The 19,023-nt window shown below is 42.7% G+C and overlaps 1 protein-coding gene across 4 annotated transcripts in view; it reads right to left on the bottom strand.

Moving 5' to 3' along the window:
• Positions 1-19,023, bottom strand: part of HTT (huntingtin) — a 154,886-nt gene that overhangs the window by 133,966 nt on the left and 1,897 nt on the right. For all 4 annotated transcript variants that reach the window (XM_019552983.1, XM_019552984.1, XM_019552985.1 and 1 more), the window contains exons 2-5: positions 8,319-8,402; positions 5,856-5,976; positions 3,146-3,205; positions 1,993-2,072 (exon numbers count right to left, since the gene is read on the bottom strand). In XM_019552983.1, coding sequence (XP_019408528.1) covers positions 1,993-2,072; positions 3,146-3,205; positions 5,856-5,976; positions 8,319-8,402 — 345 coding nt within the window. The remainder of the gene's footprint in view (positions 1-1,992; positions 2,073-3,145; positions 3,206-5,855; positions 5,977-8,318; positions 8,403-19,023) is intronic.

The raw sequence follows: 19,023 nt of genomic DNA, 5'->3' as shown, positions 1-19,023 counted from the left end.
ATTTGACCCCAGTATTCTTTCCTGCCATGGCAGGGGGTCGGACTAGATGATCTGCTCAGGTCCCTTCTGACCCTACAAACTATGAAACTAGTCACCACCCTGCGGCTCAGCTGAATCGCAGGGGAACAAGGGGAAGCCAGAGGGGCTGGTTGTCCCTAAGGCTTCCTTAACAGTAGGAAGGGCCCAAGGATCAGCCCTCTACTGCCCCTGGCTGGAAAGCTTGCCTGTGAAGCTCTCCAGCCTTAGGGCTAGAGCAGGGGAGGGCAAGATATGACCTGCAGGCAATTTCATGTGGCCCATGGGTGCCCACCATCTAGTTGTACTCCATCCAGCCTGAGTGCTTCGCTCCCACCTTTGTGGGCAGAAGGGCCTGGCTCAGCCTGTACGCAGCTTCCCGATGGGGCTGCTACTGGCACTGCTGCAGCCACCACGGGACTGGCTCAGCTTCCCCGACATCCCTTTCACTCTGGGCAGCAGATAGGAAAGTGGGGGAGTGAGGGGGAGCTGCAGCTAGGCAAGAGCACAAAGCATGGGGCTGAGGCTAATGGCAGCACACAGCCTGCACTTGGGGGTGGTGGGAGCACATAGCTCGGGTGGACAAGGTACAAGTGTGAAGGAGGGTAGGGAGCTGCGAAAAATGCCCCCCCACCCCCCACAGGCTCCCCTCCATGGTGCACAGCCCCTGCCACTGGTGGCAGCAGCAGGCACTCAGGGACCACACAGGTGCTACTGCCTGGCAGCCTGCAGCTCTAACCAGCGCTGCAATGGTAGCAAGGAACAGAGCCAGGCTGGCCTGCCTCTTATCACGTGGGGCTCCACACACCACATGTGCAGCTCCTGGCACTCACGCACCACTGGGGGGAAACCCCATGCAATAGAGCTGGTTGCCTTTGCTACTCCCTGCTGTGCAGGTCCTGGGACTCCTCCACCTGCTTCCCAGCAGAGTCCCAGGACCTGCACGGCAGGTGGCAGGGAAAGCAGCTGACATGTCACCCAGGGAAGTGCCACAAGTGCCAGAAGCTACATGTGTGCTGCAGGGAGCCCCGCACAATAGAGGTGGGCCGGCCTGCCTGTGCCCCTTGCCACCATGTGCAGCACTGGCAGGAGCTGCACACTGCTGGGTGGCAGCACCTATGCAAGCCAAGAGCACCTCAAGCACTCACTGTGTGCTGCTGCTATCACCAGTGAGGGCTGTGGGGGGACCTCACATCACCCCACCCTCCCTCACACACCATGAACCCCCACACATACACACAGCCCCCCCAATATACCCTATTTTCCCCATAGACACAGACACACCCTCACAACCTCCTCATACTCACACACCCAACCACACCCTCCTTACAAAACAAAAAACTCTTACTCTTGTGTATTTTGGAGTTATTATGCAGTCATCTCTATATACAGTATGAAAATAAACCGTGACAAATATTTTTGTAATAAAATTAAAATGTGTTATGGTAGGAGTTCGACTTTTAGCATGATTTGTTTGGGTGTTTGTTTCCAAGATGGCAATCCCCTCCCCCCACCCAGGTGTACTTCCAGGGGCAAAGGTCAGGGGTTAGGGAGCAGGACTTCTGGTCCCAAGCTGGCAACCAGGGGGCAGAGCACCTGTTAAGGGGCGGGGTACCCTTGACAGCTCATCAAAACTCATTAAGCAGCCCTCCAGCCAAAATAATTGCCTGTCCCTGGGCTTGAGTAATGTCTGTACAGTTTGGTTCCAAAGCTATATTTCTGCCAGAAGTTCCTTACAGTAGAAATGAATGCCTATATACAGCCTTAAAAAATAAACCAAACCCCATTAATCTGAGGCAGGAGTTTTAAAAAAAAAACAAAACCATGACACCTAAAGTTAGACAAGAATTAAGTGCTCTTCCCACAAATGAAACTGCATTTATTTTTTCAGTATGATGCTTGGACATGGTAAATAGTTATTCCTGTTCCCACATACCACAATCGTGTCCCAAAACATGTTAGATAGAACAAGTTTACCTGCACTTCTGAGGCCTAACCAGATGAGCAAGCTCAGCAAATCGCCAGAGTGCAGCTCGTAGACTTCGGGAAGCACCATTCTAGAGACAGTGATCAATTTGTTACTTTTCAGCAAGCAAGAACACCCTGCGTAACTGGACAGCACAGCTGTGATTTCACATGAATTTTACTAAAGAGAGCAATGCAGTTCCCAAACAACTAGCGTTACAAAGTCCTACTACAGCCTCTGGACCGGAAGCAAAATTCAAAATACAGGCTAAACCCTTTCCTGCCTTAAAGATGGAACAAAAAAATCCAAAACTGAATTTTCCTAGTCTTCTCCTGGAGTTTAACCAGATGTCTCTTGCACATGGCCAGCAGTGAACAAAGAAGACAGACAAGTGAATGACTCATATCTGCATCAATGATATCAGCTCCAAAATAAGAAAGCGTGCATCCACAGACAACAGCAGAGCAGAGTTCTTGCTACTTATTTCCTCTCATGCATTTCATGGGACAAATTACTGTGCCTATCCATACAAAAGAAATGAGAGCACTATTTCTGAAGCCCAGGCAGAGAGGCCCGCTAGACAAGACTACTCAAAACTCAGGATAGAAGGAGTACATTTATTTTTAAGTAAAAATTAACACACTGGTAAAGGACTGATGCCAAAAAAAGAGGAGCAGATGAGCATCACATATTTGTTTGGGGGTTTTGTGCATGTCACAATAAGGTTCATCCATTTCAACTAGACTATTAAGTCATTTACAGCATAAAATATTGAAAGAGCAGAGTAGTTAGTGTGATAACCAACTGTTTAGAAGTCTTTGATTCTTTCCCACTCTTGTAAGTGATATTTCTTTTCAAATGCAAATATTTGCATACAGAGACTACTAAAGATTAAAGAACACCTAACATTATAACATGGAAAATAACAATGACAGACTTGCATAGGATTATACAGAACCTTTGACACTTTAGCAGAAGAGAACTACTCATGTCCCAGAGTAAATGTTTGTTTTGCCTAGCCCTAGACAATACTCCAATGAGCTATGTTTTTTCAGCATTTCATGCGAAACAGAATAAAACAATTAAAATTGATGCGTCTAACCACCATTCCGTTAGTCAATGCCAAATATTTACAACAAAAAAGAAAAAAAGAACTAAGCTCACCTTTTTAATCTCTTTGTAGAGTTCTAACTGTAACCTCGGAAGACTGGAATCCATCAAAGCCTGTAATAAAAATGCATAGAGAGTATGTTGTACCAAAGTAGAATGTACTAGTCAACAATATTATATGTAATGAAACAGCTGTTAAAACTACTATATAATTTGACCAGGCACCTATTTGCAATATTAGGAAGAGGAATAGTGTATTTGGTGGTATATGACATTCTTCTTTAACAATGCTTTTTCGCTACCGACAAAGAAAGAAGAGACAAGTGTATTCAAAAGAAAAGAGAAAAAAAAAAGTTCTGTACATTGAAAGGGAGGGAAAAGAGACAGAAAAAGCTAAGTCTTTCAGTTACTTTGTCAGGAAATACAGCATTTTCTAGGAAGCCTGTGTGTACCATGTCAAGAACATTTAAATGTAACAAGCAAGAGAAGGGAAAAATGACAGCATCCATACCCTACAGTGTTGAGTGACCTCAACCTAGACTGGAACCAAAAATGTTCAGCAGTTTACATATTCAAGCCTGAAGTTACTTACCTAAAGAGGGAAGATTTTAAAGGTATAAAAAGAAACTGAAATTTAATTCTGGGAGGGAGTGCCATTAATAATTACACATTACAGAGTTCCAATTCCAACTCTGCTTTACTCATAAAAGCATTTTTAAACGATGTTTAATTTACAAACCCACTAGAAAGAGTAGTAAGAATGTCTAAATGTCTCTCTCCTGCCTTGAACACGGTGATTGAGCTAGACAACCTTGTGAAGTCTCTTCCAGTTATCCCTAAATTAAATGTTTTCTAAGTTTACTATGCAAATTAAAAACAAACCTTATATTTATTGCTAATGAAACACTGTCCCTCAGTTGTGGATTTTTTTTCCCCTAAACTCAGTGAAATAGATCCCCGAGTTCCAGCTTCTGCCCTGCCTTCAATGGGGCCAAAGTTATGCTCTTGGGAAGAAGAAACTAGAACTAGGGTCTCCTCTCCCTGGTTAAGTGCTCTAACCACGAAACTAAAAGGTGGGAGGGGCCTTCCTCTTCCTCTGCTTTTTTCACTTACCCAAGGTTAAAAATTCCCCAAGGGAAGGCTTGTAAGTGCCACTTACATGTACACATGTGCTACTTACCTGTCTAAAGGTAAATCAGATCTGGGCCATTTTATCTTACCTTAAAATAGCATTTCCATAATGCAGTCAAGTAGGCCTGATTTGAGTCTGGATACTTCCTATTATGTTGCAGCCCACTTATAGTCTGCTTCTCTGCAGACCCCATTTCCTTAGAGACTTTACATTAGCTCTTTTAAGCTCTTTAAGATTCCTGACTGCAAGCCACAGGGATTTTAGGCTGGAATCCCCCTATTATTTTATTAAGAGTGCAATGTCAAACCACAATGTAGCTAGCGTACAGCCAATTTTTTCCAAAAAAGATAAATGGACAGCATTTAAAGATGACTTGCAAAGTTTGTCTCAAGTTTATTCATTTTTCTATGAAATTCTTTGCAAAAAACCATGCATGGAGATAAGCTACACTAGGTAGAAGGCACCTTTAAACAAAGGAAACTGCATCCATACTGGGACTTGCACCTATATGTATAGCTATTTTGGTTAAAAACAAAAGCCAAAAGTTAAAACAATTATTCTTACGAGAGAAAAAGCTGAGTGCAAACTAGTATACAAATTTAAAATAGTACCCTCTCTCCACTACTGCCACACTAGAAATAATGTGACAGGCATCGTTATTTGCATACTCACAGATATGAATAGAGAAGTGAAGGCCGTTTTATAATATTTATACACTGCATATTGTTTTGGTTCAAGATACCATGCTACTTCCTCCTATTATACAACGTTGTAAAAGAAAAGGCAATGTAGGAGCATCACAGATAACAGTGAGCAATTAACTTCTCCATAGTATTGTTGATACACAGTACTTGATGAAGGAACCGTTGCGACCAAAAGGCAAACTCCAAGTAATGACAGGCAGAAGATAATTCCATCCCCACCCCCCATTAGAAAGACTTGAAATGATGTAGGTCAACACTAGAAAAAAAACAATTTAAAAAGGTTTACAGGTCACCTTTAGGAGAACCAGAAATTTCCATCACTAGGTTAGTAAAAATAAGGTTAGTTTTGTATGGAAACTACAAAGTGACAGACACCAAAGAACTCCACGGGGAAAAAGTAAGGAAGGTAGAAGTCACTGTTCTTCGTAGATTTTCCCATAAATCATGGAAAAAGAGACTTCCAGATTGTAATGCAAGGGGGTATTTCCCCATTTCAGTTTATAGAATGATACTTAGCAACAGTTGGGAATAAAAAGGATTTAAAATGAGATGAAAGGGCATTCAGGAAAAGAAAACTTAACACTTTCCCCAGCCTATCCATTCCGACTCGGTGCGGATCAACAATAAATGTTGCTAATACTCTGGCCGGCCAGCCAGCCATGTTGGTCTTCCATCTTCTACCCCAATAACAGCCATGCTTCTTTCCTTGGCCTAGACATCCACTACTGGAAACAGTTTAAATGAAGCCACGCAGTATTTATACCATTGTCATACTAAAGAACACTATTCTCTCAAATACATGCCTTACAGTGAACTGGAATTATAGGAAATGGATAGTGAAATGACTATTAGAGCATGGCTTCAGACAGAACACCACATTAGAAAAAAGGACAAATCTGATAAAATACATAAATTATATAGCTCTTACTTTAATAACTTTATTGAGACACTCATCAGCAACCATCCTGACATCAGACTCCGCATCATCACTGCATAGAAGAAAGAGTTCCATTGCAATTCCCAGCAGTTTCTGAAATTCTGGAGAATTTCTGAATTGTATAAGAAAAAAAGAAAAACAAAAAGGAAGAGTGTTAACTTGCTAAAGAAGGGAGAAATTACATTATGGGAAGTGCATGTTACTGTTTATGAGAGATAACAATGGACTTCAGTCTTTGTCTTCCTAAGCTTTCATTTTTTATTTTTGGAAGTTTGGATATAGTTTTCTTTTTACTACCTATGCTATCCTTTGCTAATTAGCAAAAATATATTTCTCCACACAATGTTTGGAGCCTAGGAACAGCCAATGATCCTTCATATCGTTTACAGACCCCACAGATTACAAAGATCCCAAAGATACACATGTTGTTCGCATCACCCGCCATATCAGAAGTAGCACGTTAATTGCTGCTACAGAGTCATAGTTAGTAGGGTCAGAAGGGACCTGAGCAGATCATCGAATCTGACCCCCTGCCATGGCAGGAAAGAGCACTAGCGTCAAACAACCTCAGCAAGGGGTTCATCTAGTCTCCTCTTAAAGACCCCCAGGGTAGGAGCCAGCACCAATTCTCTAGGAAGTTGGTTCCAGACCCTAGCCGCCCTGACAGTGAAGTAGTACCTCCTGATATCTACCCTAAATCTATGGTGCTGGTTCTTCCTCCCCAGGTGCATCACCTTGCACGTCAGTGTTGAATCTCATCCTATTCTCATCCACCTACCTCTGCAACCTGTCTAGGTCCGATTGCAACCTATTCCTCCCTTCTAGCGTCCCCACATCTTAGTGTCATCAGCAAATTTGAACAGGGTGCTTTTTACCCCCTTGTCCAAGTCACTGATGAAGATGTTGAACAGTGCAGGCCCGAGCACCAAGCCCTGCGGAACCCCACTGCCCACATCCCTCCAGGTCGAAAATGACCCATCCACCACCACTCTCTGGGTGCAGCCCTCCAGCCAGTTGGCGACCCATTTGACTGTGTAGGTGTCAACACCACAGTCCCCCAGTTTTTTTTAAATGAGAACGGGGTGGGAAACAGTGTCGAAGGCCTTCCAAAAGTCCAGGAAGACTACGTCCACTGCTACCCCTGCATCTAAGGATTTGGGTGACCTGGTCATAGAACGCCACCAGGTTGATCTGACAGGACCTGCCGCTAATGAACCCGTGTTGGTTGCCCCTAAGCATAATCTCCCCTGCTGGCCCCTTGTGGACATGTGCCAGAATAATTCTCTGAAAAAGCTTACCCAGGATTGAGGTAAGACTAACTGGCCTATAGTTTCCCGGGTCCTCCTTCCTCCCCTTTTTGAAGATGGGAACCACGTTGGCCCTCTTCCAGTCCTCTGGCACCACACCAGAGCACCATGAGTGCTCGTGCAGCCGTGCCAGGGGTCCCGCAATGACCTCAGATAATTCCCTCAGTACTCTGGGGTGGAGATCATTCAGACCAGGTGATTTGTATGCATCCAGTCCTTCCAGAATTTCCCTAACTAGTTCCTCACTAACCCTTGGCCTAGGTGCGCCTCCCCTGGGGTATAAGGGGTGGTGACTGTTCCGGTCCCTGTTCAGGAAAATGGAGGCAAAGAAGTTGTTAAATAGGTTAGCTTTGTCACCTGGTGTTACGAACAGATTTCCTAGCATGTCCTGCAGGGGCCCTACGTTACCTGGAATCTTCTTTTGCTCGCTATGTATTTAAAAAAGGACTTCTTGTTGTCCTTGATCTGTGTAGCTAGTCCCAGTTCCATCTCCACCTTGGCCTTCCTGACCACCCCCCTGCGGCCCCGAGCAACTGCAGTATAGTCCTCTCTGGTGATGGCCCCTCCCTTCCATTGGATGTACGCCTCCCTTTTAGCTAGGAGACATTCCCGGATGCTTTTGTTGAGCCATGGGGGCTTTTGTGCCCTCCTGCCCCCTTTGATCCATGTTGAGATTACCTCCCTTTGGGCTTGGAGGATCATCTCCTTAAGGAGCAACCACTCTTCTTGAACACCTGGCTCCCCTCCCCTCCAGGTCTTCAGTGCTTCCCCGACTATTCTCCTTAGCTCATTGAAGTCCGCCCTCCTGAAATCTAGGGCTGCTGCCTTGCTGTAGCCCTTTGCCACCTTGCGCTGGATGGTGAATTCCAGCAGGCAATGATCACTGTCACCCAGGTGGTCAAGCACCCGCAGCCCCCTCACCAGGTCATCGCCAGTGGCCTGTCCATAAAAAGTATAAAATTTGTGGTAGGTCCCTACAAAGCCTGATGAAGTCAAACCCTGATGTACCTTGTGTGAAAAGAGGAGGTTAAATATTTAAAACTGAATACTGATTAAATGTGGAAGCTGTAAAAGGACTTCACAAAAACTTTACCCACATTGCTAAAATTAATTTAAAAAAAAAAAAAAAAAAAAAAAAATGACTTACCTTAAAGATTGAGCAACTATATTTTCACATATCGTCAGGCAGTGATTCACTCGATCTTTCTTGGTAGTTGAAAGTTCTTTCTTTCTAAAATTAAAAAAAAAAGCACTGTAAATAAATATAAGCCATAAAGTCTCAAAACAATTACTGCCAATCTGTGTGGCATGACCATTTAAATATCACCTTAAATTATGCTGGTGTGTAAGGGTCAACCAAGGACAAAATGCCACAAACTAGTTACTTTTCCAGTAAAAGATTGCCCAAACCCAATGGCCTTTGCATACTAAATATGCAAGCTATACCCTTTTGCACACTTGCAGAACATACAATGTGGTGGGGAAAAAGTTACAATTCCACAATTTTTATTCAGGGAGGGTGCCATAGGGAGAGGATAATCTGAATTTTTAAAAAGATGGAAAGGAAGGGAGGTAAAGAGAAGCATGTGCAGCAAAGTGGAGATAAAAGACAGCGAGCAGGACAGCCAAATTGCAACAAAACACTGTTTCACAAGATTCAAAGCAAATTAAAAATGAAGAGAGATGTAGAAGACATCATTGTATGCCACTTCACCACCCTCAGTGGCTTACAGTGAGACAACAAGCTGTAGCACAGCACTATTCCAGTGGCTTATGTCTAATATGGTAATATCTAAAGATATTAGAATTTAGTCAGTATTTAACTGCTGCTTTCTGCATATACAAGTTCCAAGAGACGTTGCATGACCCAAAAACTTAATTTAAGCTATCCTGCAGTATAACAGGTATAAAATGCAAAGGGACTAAGTGAAGGCCATTTAAAAAAAAAAAAAAAGATGCTAGTAAAAAACAAATCACACTGCTGATCTGTATTTGTTATTTTCCCTTTAAAATTACAAGATTTACACGAAGTTCATTTCGGTAGTTTTCAACTGAGCAGCTGTTTGCTTCCCTGAGGCCTTAACTTCAACAAGGAGGGAAGCAATAACGAGCGAGCAAGCAAGAGAATCTACTTGAAGGGCATGATCAAAATCAAGTTTGATGGCAAAGTTTTTCTATTAATTTTTTCTTCCCTAGTAGGAACTACACCTTAAGAAAATAATCTAATTTGTCACCTCCCAACACTTATGGATAGGGGTTCACCAATAAAGATTTTTTTGGCCAGTACTAAGGGCCGATTATTAACCAGCCGTAGCAGCTGATACCAATCCAATAGCCAATATGCAACCTGGTAGCTTGGAGAGCAGCATCAGGGTGGTAAGTGTGAGGGGGGAGGGAGGCAGATTGAGAGCCCCATGGTGAGGGAGGGAATGGGGCTGGGGCAGGTGCAATCCAGCCAGGATAAGCAGGGCATGGAAAAGATCCATAGGAGGCTCGTCTGGGGTGCGCAGATGGGAAGGTGCAGGGGGGGTGAACTCCACCACTGTGTACAACCCCAGCAGAGGCATGGGGGGCATGTGCCCCCAGATTTGTGCACAGGGCAAGGGGGGGCTGCCTGCTGCAGGCTCAGGGCCAGGGGCTGCGCTGGCCACGGCACTGTGAAGGGGGCTATGGGGAATTTTAGGGTGGCTATAGGCCACCCTATGGCCCCCCCTCTGAGCGCCACTGCCAACAACCACCCCAAGTGCAGCCCCAGGACAGCCCCCCCCCATGAGAAAGAGGCTGATGCAGCCCCTGACCCTGAGCCCTGCAGTGGGCAGCTCACCCTGCCACAAATCCAAGGGGCACATGCCCCCCCCATGCTTCCCCTGGGGGTGTGCACAGCAGCAGAGAGCCACTCCCCTACCCACTCTCCCTCTCTGTCTCATGCTCCACCCCAACCAGGCAGTGCCCCCCCCCCCCATGCACACGGCTACACTGGCCAACAAAGCTAATTGCCAATAATGTCAATTTTCCTTTTATCGGTATTGATCTAATATGGACCAATATACTAGCACACTTCTACTTATCGGTCAACTACTGTAATTGTTTTTATAAAAAGACAACAGTTTATACTCATTTCAGCTGTCCTACAATGCCATTTCATAAATGTGTGACCAACCAGCTCTTCAGGCAAGTGATCCACCAACTCAAAAATGTGAGCTGCTTTTGTAATATTCCTACACCACAAAGTATTTAACACACCCCCCCCCCCAAAAAAACCCACCACCCTCAAATATGGCCAACAACTCCAATGTATTTGGTGTACAGCGGGACAATCATTTTATGACTCAAGGACCAAAAGAACTATTCTACTTGTGGCCTAAAAGATTTTAGCTTATTTCCAAAGCTGTTGTTACTTCATTAGCAAACTTAAAAGTATTCTATTTTCATTCTCTATTCTAATATTATAAAAACCCAAGTCTGTCTGTCTCTCACTTTATTCGTGCTCCGATTGGCTGATGAAGAAGCATTCTGACAGAAGGTAACCTGCCACCATGATGGTGGGGACACAGAGGATAAGGGGGGGGGGGGCAAGGCCCCCCACCCACTCCCAGGAGGCAGCAGCAACAGAGCAGACCCTCCATCCCCACCCGATCACCACCCACTGCCATCATTCTTGACAGGCGATTAGTTAGTATATGTATAAAAGTAAAGACTCTGATTACAGTATGGCCATATTTTTACCTTGGCAGCAACAGCACAAGTCACATGGTATGGCCAAGTTACAGCTCTCAATAACATCTGGGATCCATCTGTAACAACTTGTCTAGCATAAGTCATTCTTCCTTCCTAATCAAAAATCCTTTGGAAGTTGTACTACAAATGTAACAGTCTAAGGGTTGATTAAAAGAGGGGAAAAGTGATTTTTAAAGACACTTCCATGTCTACAACAGAAGTCAGGCACACAAAAGAAAATTCCAAGTTCAAAGTGTGAAAAGGCTATCATGGGATAAAACGTATTTCGTCCTGTATATGGCTGAAATTATGATGTAATAACAGACAGACAGACAGACAGACACTATGTTAAAGCTAGTCAATCCATTTTTCCTTCTTGGCTACAACAGCTTTGAATGATGGTTAAGTTTTTCCTGTGACTTTTTTTTTTTTTTTTAAACTTTGTAAGTGAACCTAGCAACCCCAAATCTCTCTGTACTGAACCTTTTAAAAAAACAAAAAAACTGTGCTCTCAATCTTCCATTCTGAATCCATATGGAACATCAAGTTTTCAGCTTCTAAGTCTAAGACTAGCACATGTACAGCTAATATCATATGATTTCAACAAAGGGAATTTAGTAATTTTAAATACAGGTATTCAGAAAAGGTTTGACACCCAAAAAGAATAGAAATTTATATAACCACTTAAAATGTAAAGTCTAACATTTCAAAATGAAATTAAGAGCTTAACTTCTAGGATATTTTAAGGTGGTGGGGAGAAAAGGGAAGACATCAGTCCCCTCAGCTGTCAGCCAAAGAACTATGGAAGCTGCCAGTTTCCTCTTTTTAGCAAGGTTGTACATCTACAAAATATCACAAAATGAAATATATAAAGCTTTACATATGATAAAAGCTCATATAGGTACTGGCTGGCTGTAGGTTACACCAATTCTTCAGTTACAAAAAGTAACCCTTTAATCATCAGCCAAGCATAGCAATTCCTTCCTGGTCAACACTACTCCTGTCACACAGCAGCTACACGCCAATCTGCATGTTACAACAGCATGGGAAAGCAGAAGCCACATGTGCTAGTATGTTCCTGCCCAATTCCCTCCAGTAACATTTCTTACAGAACTTGCAGATTTTACTCTAACAGCTCTTAACACCCATATCTAACAGTGTGCGTATTTTGTGTAGCTAATGACAAGGCCATCTTAGGAGTTCAGTTGTCTGGCACAATATGAATATTCATATCAGTCATGTGAAACAGGATTTTGTTACTCACATTCAACTAGAGTTGACCACATTCCAGAAGACTCCACATCTGACTGACCTTACTGAACAAACTTTAAAGCTTTTAGCAAGTGGGAGGGAAAGCAGCAATACAAGTATGAGGTATTCTAAAAAAGACAGGCTTAAGTACTGCTAACCAGCTACTTCTCCTTCTGCCCTAGAATTTTCCCCCACACTCCTAGTTCCCCTAAATACACACCAAATAATCCACTCAGGCAAACAGAATAATCTGTGAAAAAAATCCCCTTAGCTCCCAGGTAACTAGGGCTACAGTCTATAGCACCTGTGTCCAGACCAAGCGCAAAAGGTAGCTACCCAATACGTAAACCCTGAGCTCTGGACTGGGCCATACGGCAGGTAGTTGACAATTGCTATGCTACCATGACATACTTGATCTGAGCCAAAAAGCTGAAAAGCAACTGTTCTCCCAAATACATGAGATTTAAAAAAAGGTACTGAAACCAATTTCTTACTCTCATTGTATCTCAGTGTTTCACATATATTAAACGGATAAGTTTACTGCGTCTTTTATTGTACAATGATATTCTGTATGAACCTTTCTTGCGTTAGAACAATTCACCATATTAACTATGCACACTAATTCAATACTTCTATTGTCCCTAGCAAGTTTTTCATCAATAGCTTTTGGCATTTTACTACATCTGCATAATACATTTAAACTGGAGATCATACTAGAAACTCTGATGCCAGTCATAGTTCCCTATTGCCTTTCACCATCTCCAATTGCTTGCAAATTATATTTATTCCAGTAGCATTTACAAGTTCCATTGCTCCTGTATTCATTATTCAATAATGTTTTATCTATTCAGATAAGCATAGTAAAAATGTCATGCTACTAACAATACCCATGTAATTTCAGGGACCACCATACTTACTTTGACAATTAAAAAGGACATATTCCATGTGTGAGCCCACACCCCGGGGACACCACACTGTCTAGTATTCTAAATTAGACAGCCCATCCCTGCAATTCAGTACTATCATAAATCTCTCCAGGTTAAGCAAAGTCTGAGTTCCATTTCCATTTCTTTCCTAGAGTCTTAGATGTGGGTACTACCCTTGTATACATTAGCATCAGTTATAGAAACATGTACAAAATAAGAGAAGACTTCATGCATTTAAAGCCCATAATCCGTATTTGTTACCGACTAAAATGTCCAATGTTAAGTTTGCATACCCAAAACATGAACAGAATCTCAGTTTAAATAATGTATTTAGATTAACATTTTTATCCTCTCTGTCTCTCAGAAACTTCAGCATCATATAGCCAATGCTAAGGAAAGTCCCAAATGTATTTTAAAGTGGTCTATTCAAATTAATGGATTTGCCACGAACTTAAGTATGAAGCTCTCATTCAATTAAGAAAATCTCCAGAATTGGTTTAAAGTACCTAAAAAGTATCAGCATTAAATCAATTCAGTTAGCAAACCCTAAGCATGTGCATCAGAAGTAGCCTCATAGTAAGAATAATCTACTTCTAAACAAAAAAGAACAAATGATCATAATAAACAATGTATGTTGTCACCATAATGAATATATTTGTTGATTCAGCTCAATGAAGAACACTAAATTATTCAAATAAGATACCAAGTACTTAAATATGGCTCACAAAACAGATTTCACCTTACTTCTCTTTACAATATTTCCCGGAAGACAGAAAAAAAGTAGTCAATTACTTTTATTATTCACTTTTGACAATTGCTCAGGAACCCTGAAATTAAATGGATCTTTCTGCAACTTAATTTATTTAGCATAACAATGATCAAATTTTCTAATTACGGTTATAGTACCATCTTTGCCCCCCACCCATCCCATGCACCACCACTTGTCTTTTCAAAAGAACATCAAGCCAGTCAGTCATCTATTCCCAAAAGAATGATTTAGGCTTTTATATTCAGAAAGAAGTTTTGTCCTCCCAAATACTAGCCCTTCCTATTTCCAGAAAAGAAAAGGAGAGATGTGGTCTGATTGTCCTAGACCGACTCACTTCAAAACAGGCACAGGACTCCATTTACACATGGAGTGGCAATTAATTGGAATTAACCCTTGTCCTAGTGAAAGCATCTCAGCATTTAAGTGGGACAATGGGTTTGTTGTCTGTAGGATCCCAGAATAAAAGTCTTTGTCCCAGGAAAAATCAGACATCTGCTTTTGGCAATAGGCAAGGTACTCATGTGAGGTAGGATTTCAAGCAGATCTTTCTGTGTAGCATTTCCTATTAAGCAACTTGTGCAAACTAGATGTCAAGCAAGGAGGCAAGGTCCAGGGTACAGTCACTGGATCAGGTCAAGTGAAAGAGGGAAGACTAGGAATCTTAAATTGCCAAGAGAAGTGGTGCAGGCTCCTACCCTGCGGGTGTTTAAGAGGAGGTTAGATGAACATCTTGCTGGGGTCATTTGACCCCAGTATTCTTTCCTGCCCATGGCAGGGGGTCAGACTAGATGATCCGCTCAGGTCCCTTCCGACCCTAGAAACTATGAAACTATGCAGCCTGGCCACTCGGAGAGCAGCGTTGAGTGTGTGCGTGCGGTGGGGGACAGATCAAGGCCCCAGTGGCTAGGGAGGGAGTGGGGCTGGACATGGGATGGAACGACAGCTCATCCAGGGGGTGGCTCCCACAACAGCTTGCACCCCCGGGGAGGCATGGGGGGGCATGTGCCCTCCAGATCTATGCACATGGTAAGGGTAGGCTGCTACTGCACGCTCTGGGCCAGAGGCTGCCCCAGCCTCTTCCTGGCAAGGGGCAGGAGATGGTAGCACCAGGAACAGAGCTATGGCAAAATTCTGAGGTGGCTATAGCCCTCCCCATAGCTCCTCTTCCAGCACCACTGCCACCCTTTACCACCCCACAAGCACAGCCTGGGCCCAGTGCCACCACTGGGAAAAGGCTAGTGCTGCCTCCGGCCCCGAACACAGAGGCACCCCACCCTTGCCCCACGCACAGATCCAGGGGACATGCTCCCAATGCCTCCCCCAGGGGCGCACACTATGGTGGGAGCCAATCCCAAGCTCCTCAGATGAGCCACAGCTCCCCACGCCCTGCCCCAGCTGTGCAGTGCTGGCCCCTCCCCACTCACACCCTCACCATGGGGGCCTCAAATCTGCCTTCCCCCCATGCCCCTTGCCCAAAACAAGACTTGCCAGCCACACACCACTCTCCAAGCTGGCAGGCTGCATACCAGCAATCGGATCAGTATCAGCTAACATGGCTAGTTAGTAGTTGACCATTAGTATCAGCCCAAGAAGTCCTTATTGGTGCACCCCCAGCAAAAATACAAGCTGTAAAAGTTTCGGCAGAATTTATGAATTGATCTGATAAGCCTTCTAACACTCACTAGAACTGATCATATGAAATTGAAAGCGTTATATATCACCTCTGGGATCTTGGAGAAGAAAGGTGAAGAGGAAAGTCCAAGAGATCTCTTGGAAATCACCGCAGTCCCATGAACGAGGGAAAGCAGCAAATACTGAAGATGAACAACTGGCCACTCACGTAGTATGGATAGTTAAGCCACTCTAATAAAAGGATGATTTGGACTGGCCGAACTATATCTCACAGATAAAAGGGATAATAACTTCAGCTGCTGACAGGTGGTACAGTCATGAAAATGGTAAATAAGGAATATTAGGAGGGTCTGAAAGAAGCAATATGGCACAAACCCAGACTCAGGATGTTGCAAACAACTGTGGCCATAATTGTAAAGAGAAGACAACATCCAAAAAATAACACACACACCGTATTTCAACTATTGCTGGTTCAATGCCAAGGAATTATAATTACATTACAAACAAAACAATGGGAGGCTGTGCTGCTCATGCAGCAGAAGAAAGATGGTTTGCCTGCAGTGGACATGGTGGGAGAGAGAAGCTAGTTTGCCCACACTGTGCACACCACCAAGGAGGAGCTGCACTGCCTATGCAATGGAGGGGAACCAAGTTGCTGGTATGGTAGAGAAGAGCCAGGCTGCTCACACAGCTGAGAGAGGAAATGACACTGCACAGCTTGGGGCACAGATGCATAAGTGCCAACTGGGGGGTGGGGGCACAACTCCATGCTCCTGGGCCTTACCTCTGACCAGGCTGCAGCCCTGTGCCCTGCAATCAACACAAATCTGGCGTGTAGCCTACGGATTGGGAAAGAGAGAGAATGGGAGGGGTGGGCACTAGCAGGATATACAGCCTAGGAGCCTGCAGCTGTGCAAGACCCTACTGTCTGAAGTTGGTCAGCCCTGTATCAATGGGAATAAGAATTGGTTAACTGACAAATATCAAAAAGCAATCCATAATGGTAGACTATCAAAAAAAGGATTTTTTTTCTATTCAGACTTTGTGGGAACTGTTAACTAGGTCTGGTACTATTACACATTTCCAAAAGACACAGAATTAAATGTCATTGTAAAATGTAAGTATACAAACACTGAGAAAATGGTAAACTACAAGGACAGGAAATTCAAAGTGTGACCTGAAACGCTTGGTAACCCTCACCCGATCAAACAAAATGTATATGAACATCCAAATGTATTTATACAACTAAGAAAAATATATGCAGGCCAGTTTTCCAGAATAGTCAGGGGTGTGCATTTTTGTCCTGGAGACAAAAGTTCAATGAATCATTGTGGATAAAGACACTCAACAGGCTCTCCAGATGCTCTTCTTACTTTACAGCATTGCAATGTAATACTTAGATATATAAAAAATGAGTACAGATGTTGGCGAGACTAACTGACAGAATGCTGCACTAGTTGTGTTATCTATATTTTCAAAATAGTGTTGGAAAATAGGAGAGAGCAAAAAAGTAACAGAAAAGTTAGAGTTGGAAAAATGTGTTAGAGCAAGATATGAACAAATGACTCTCCTTAATTTATTAAACAAGACAAACACTACAGTGAAAATAGAACATTTACAGCGAAAATGCTAGTTAAGTGATTCTTCAATTTAGGAAAGAAAAACAAATCAATAGCTAGAATCCAAAGACAAATCAAATGAAGTATAGTACAGCGCACACATTTACTGACTGGTGGTTATTAATCAGATTCTCCATCTGCTGGAGCCTTCCACTGAAGACAACATGACTGTCTGGAAAAGACACTTTAGAAAGTGACTCTGCTTAGCTCCAGAGTATGGGTGAAATTAATTACATGGGGCAGAAGATCAGACACAAGGAACTAATGTTACCTCCTGGCTTTAAACTGCAGGAAGGTATGAAAGTTTGATTATTATATGTCATTTCAAATACTTGAAACTCCCACAATTTTGCAATTTGAAAAAATACAAGACCACTCAGAATTAGACAGGAATCAAAGAGAGCAGCTTAGATGCCACAAGGCCTCAGAGGCAATGTTTTGTCAGGCAGCTCAGCCTGGGTTTCATCAGGGAGGATGGCAGAGACGCACACAAAGGCCAGGACAAAAGTCAGAGATCACTTCATCCCTCTATTCACAAAAGCCAGCATTTTCTGTACCTGCGTGAAATAATGAGAAGCTTCCTGAGTTTCACTTTCAGCTCTCATAGGGTAATAAACATGAACAGTTTGAATTTTATTAGTAGATGATAAGAGTCATAAGCCAAAAAGGTGACAAAGAGCCAGAAGGAAAATACAGAGCGCCTGAGTGAGGGACTAGCATAAGAAGGATAGAGGTGTGGAGGGAAACGAAACTAGGTTACAGAAAATACAATGTTAGCCAACTAAACTGGGGGGGGGGGGGGTGGCAACTCAGAGAGACAGAGAAGATGGATGCAGACAAACTTGTACAATGGTCCACAAGGGTGGAGGGGGTAGGTTGGAGGAAGTTTCTCAGTCTATGTAGAGTCTCATTGTGGGCGTCCTCTTTGGGTGGTGTGGAACAGTAGCCTATTCCCTAATAAATCCTCCTCTTCCCTCCCACCCATCTGCCCCTCTAACTCACTTCAAAATGAACAATTTATCCATATCCTCAAGAGGACCACGTCACTTGTTAAATGCTGAAAGTTTACCATGCTGTCACTCAACTTTTAGCAAAGCTACTTCTAAAAATATTTGTCTATACAACAAAATTTGGTTCTTTTAGGTAACACTTGTCTTATGAAACTAATATTATTATTAAATGTAATTTTCAAAATGAGTAATCAAGAAACTAGTAGTTTCACTTTTGTGTCTAGTCAGGTTGCTGTTTTGTGACTAAACAACATCCAAGTTGAAGATAGCACAAAGGAATGCTCTAAGACATTCTCTCTCGCTCCTCCCCCATTTAAAAAAAAAACCCAGCAGCATTCAGATGGAATTTTATTAAAGTATAGTTGACCCTCAATATTTGCATTCTTCCAAGACAGATGTGGCAGTTTAAAAAAAAAAAAAAAGTTTGGAAATAACTTGATAATATTTAAAAGAAAAAGTTGAGAGTGAGAAAAACAAATTCACATGTTGCTTCCTTCCTATAACCAACAGAAATGGATTATAATCTTATACTATGCAGGTACTTCTTACAAATAAAGTGATTTTGTCTGAATTCCAAGCCTCCCAACATCCTAATAGTATTCCTGTATTTTCAAAATTATTTACAATATGAAGTTGTAATTTATACAGTAACATTGCCTAAGCAAGTTCTTGTTCTTGCTATGAAAAATTAATCACTGTAACTTGCAAGTATGTCACTAAGGCAGCCAGCCAGCTTGTAGTTTTCCCATATCTAGTTCCTAAGTTACCTTCTCTTCCTCCTTCCTTCTAAATGAAAGACTTAAACCAACAATTGAGAAGATTGTTGGATCAGATTGTTGAACAACTGAACTGTTGAACAACTGAGAAGACTGCTTATCATATTGTAAATAACAGTTGTAGGAGGTAAAGCAATGAAAAACTTTACACA

The sequence above is a fragment of the Crocodylus porosus genome, unplaced genomic scaffold, assembly GCF_001723895.1.
Source record: "Crocodylus porosus isolate Cpor-Errol unplaced genomic scaffold, CroPor_comp1, whole genome shotgun sequence".
Taxonomy (NCBI): Eukaryota; Metazoa; Chordata; order Crocodylia; family Crocodylidae; genus Crocodylus; species Crocodylus porosus.
Note: the sequence above shows the minus strand (reverse complement) of the source record. Positions and strands in the feature narration are given on the sequence as shown.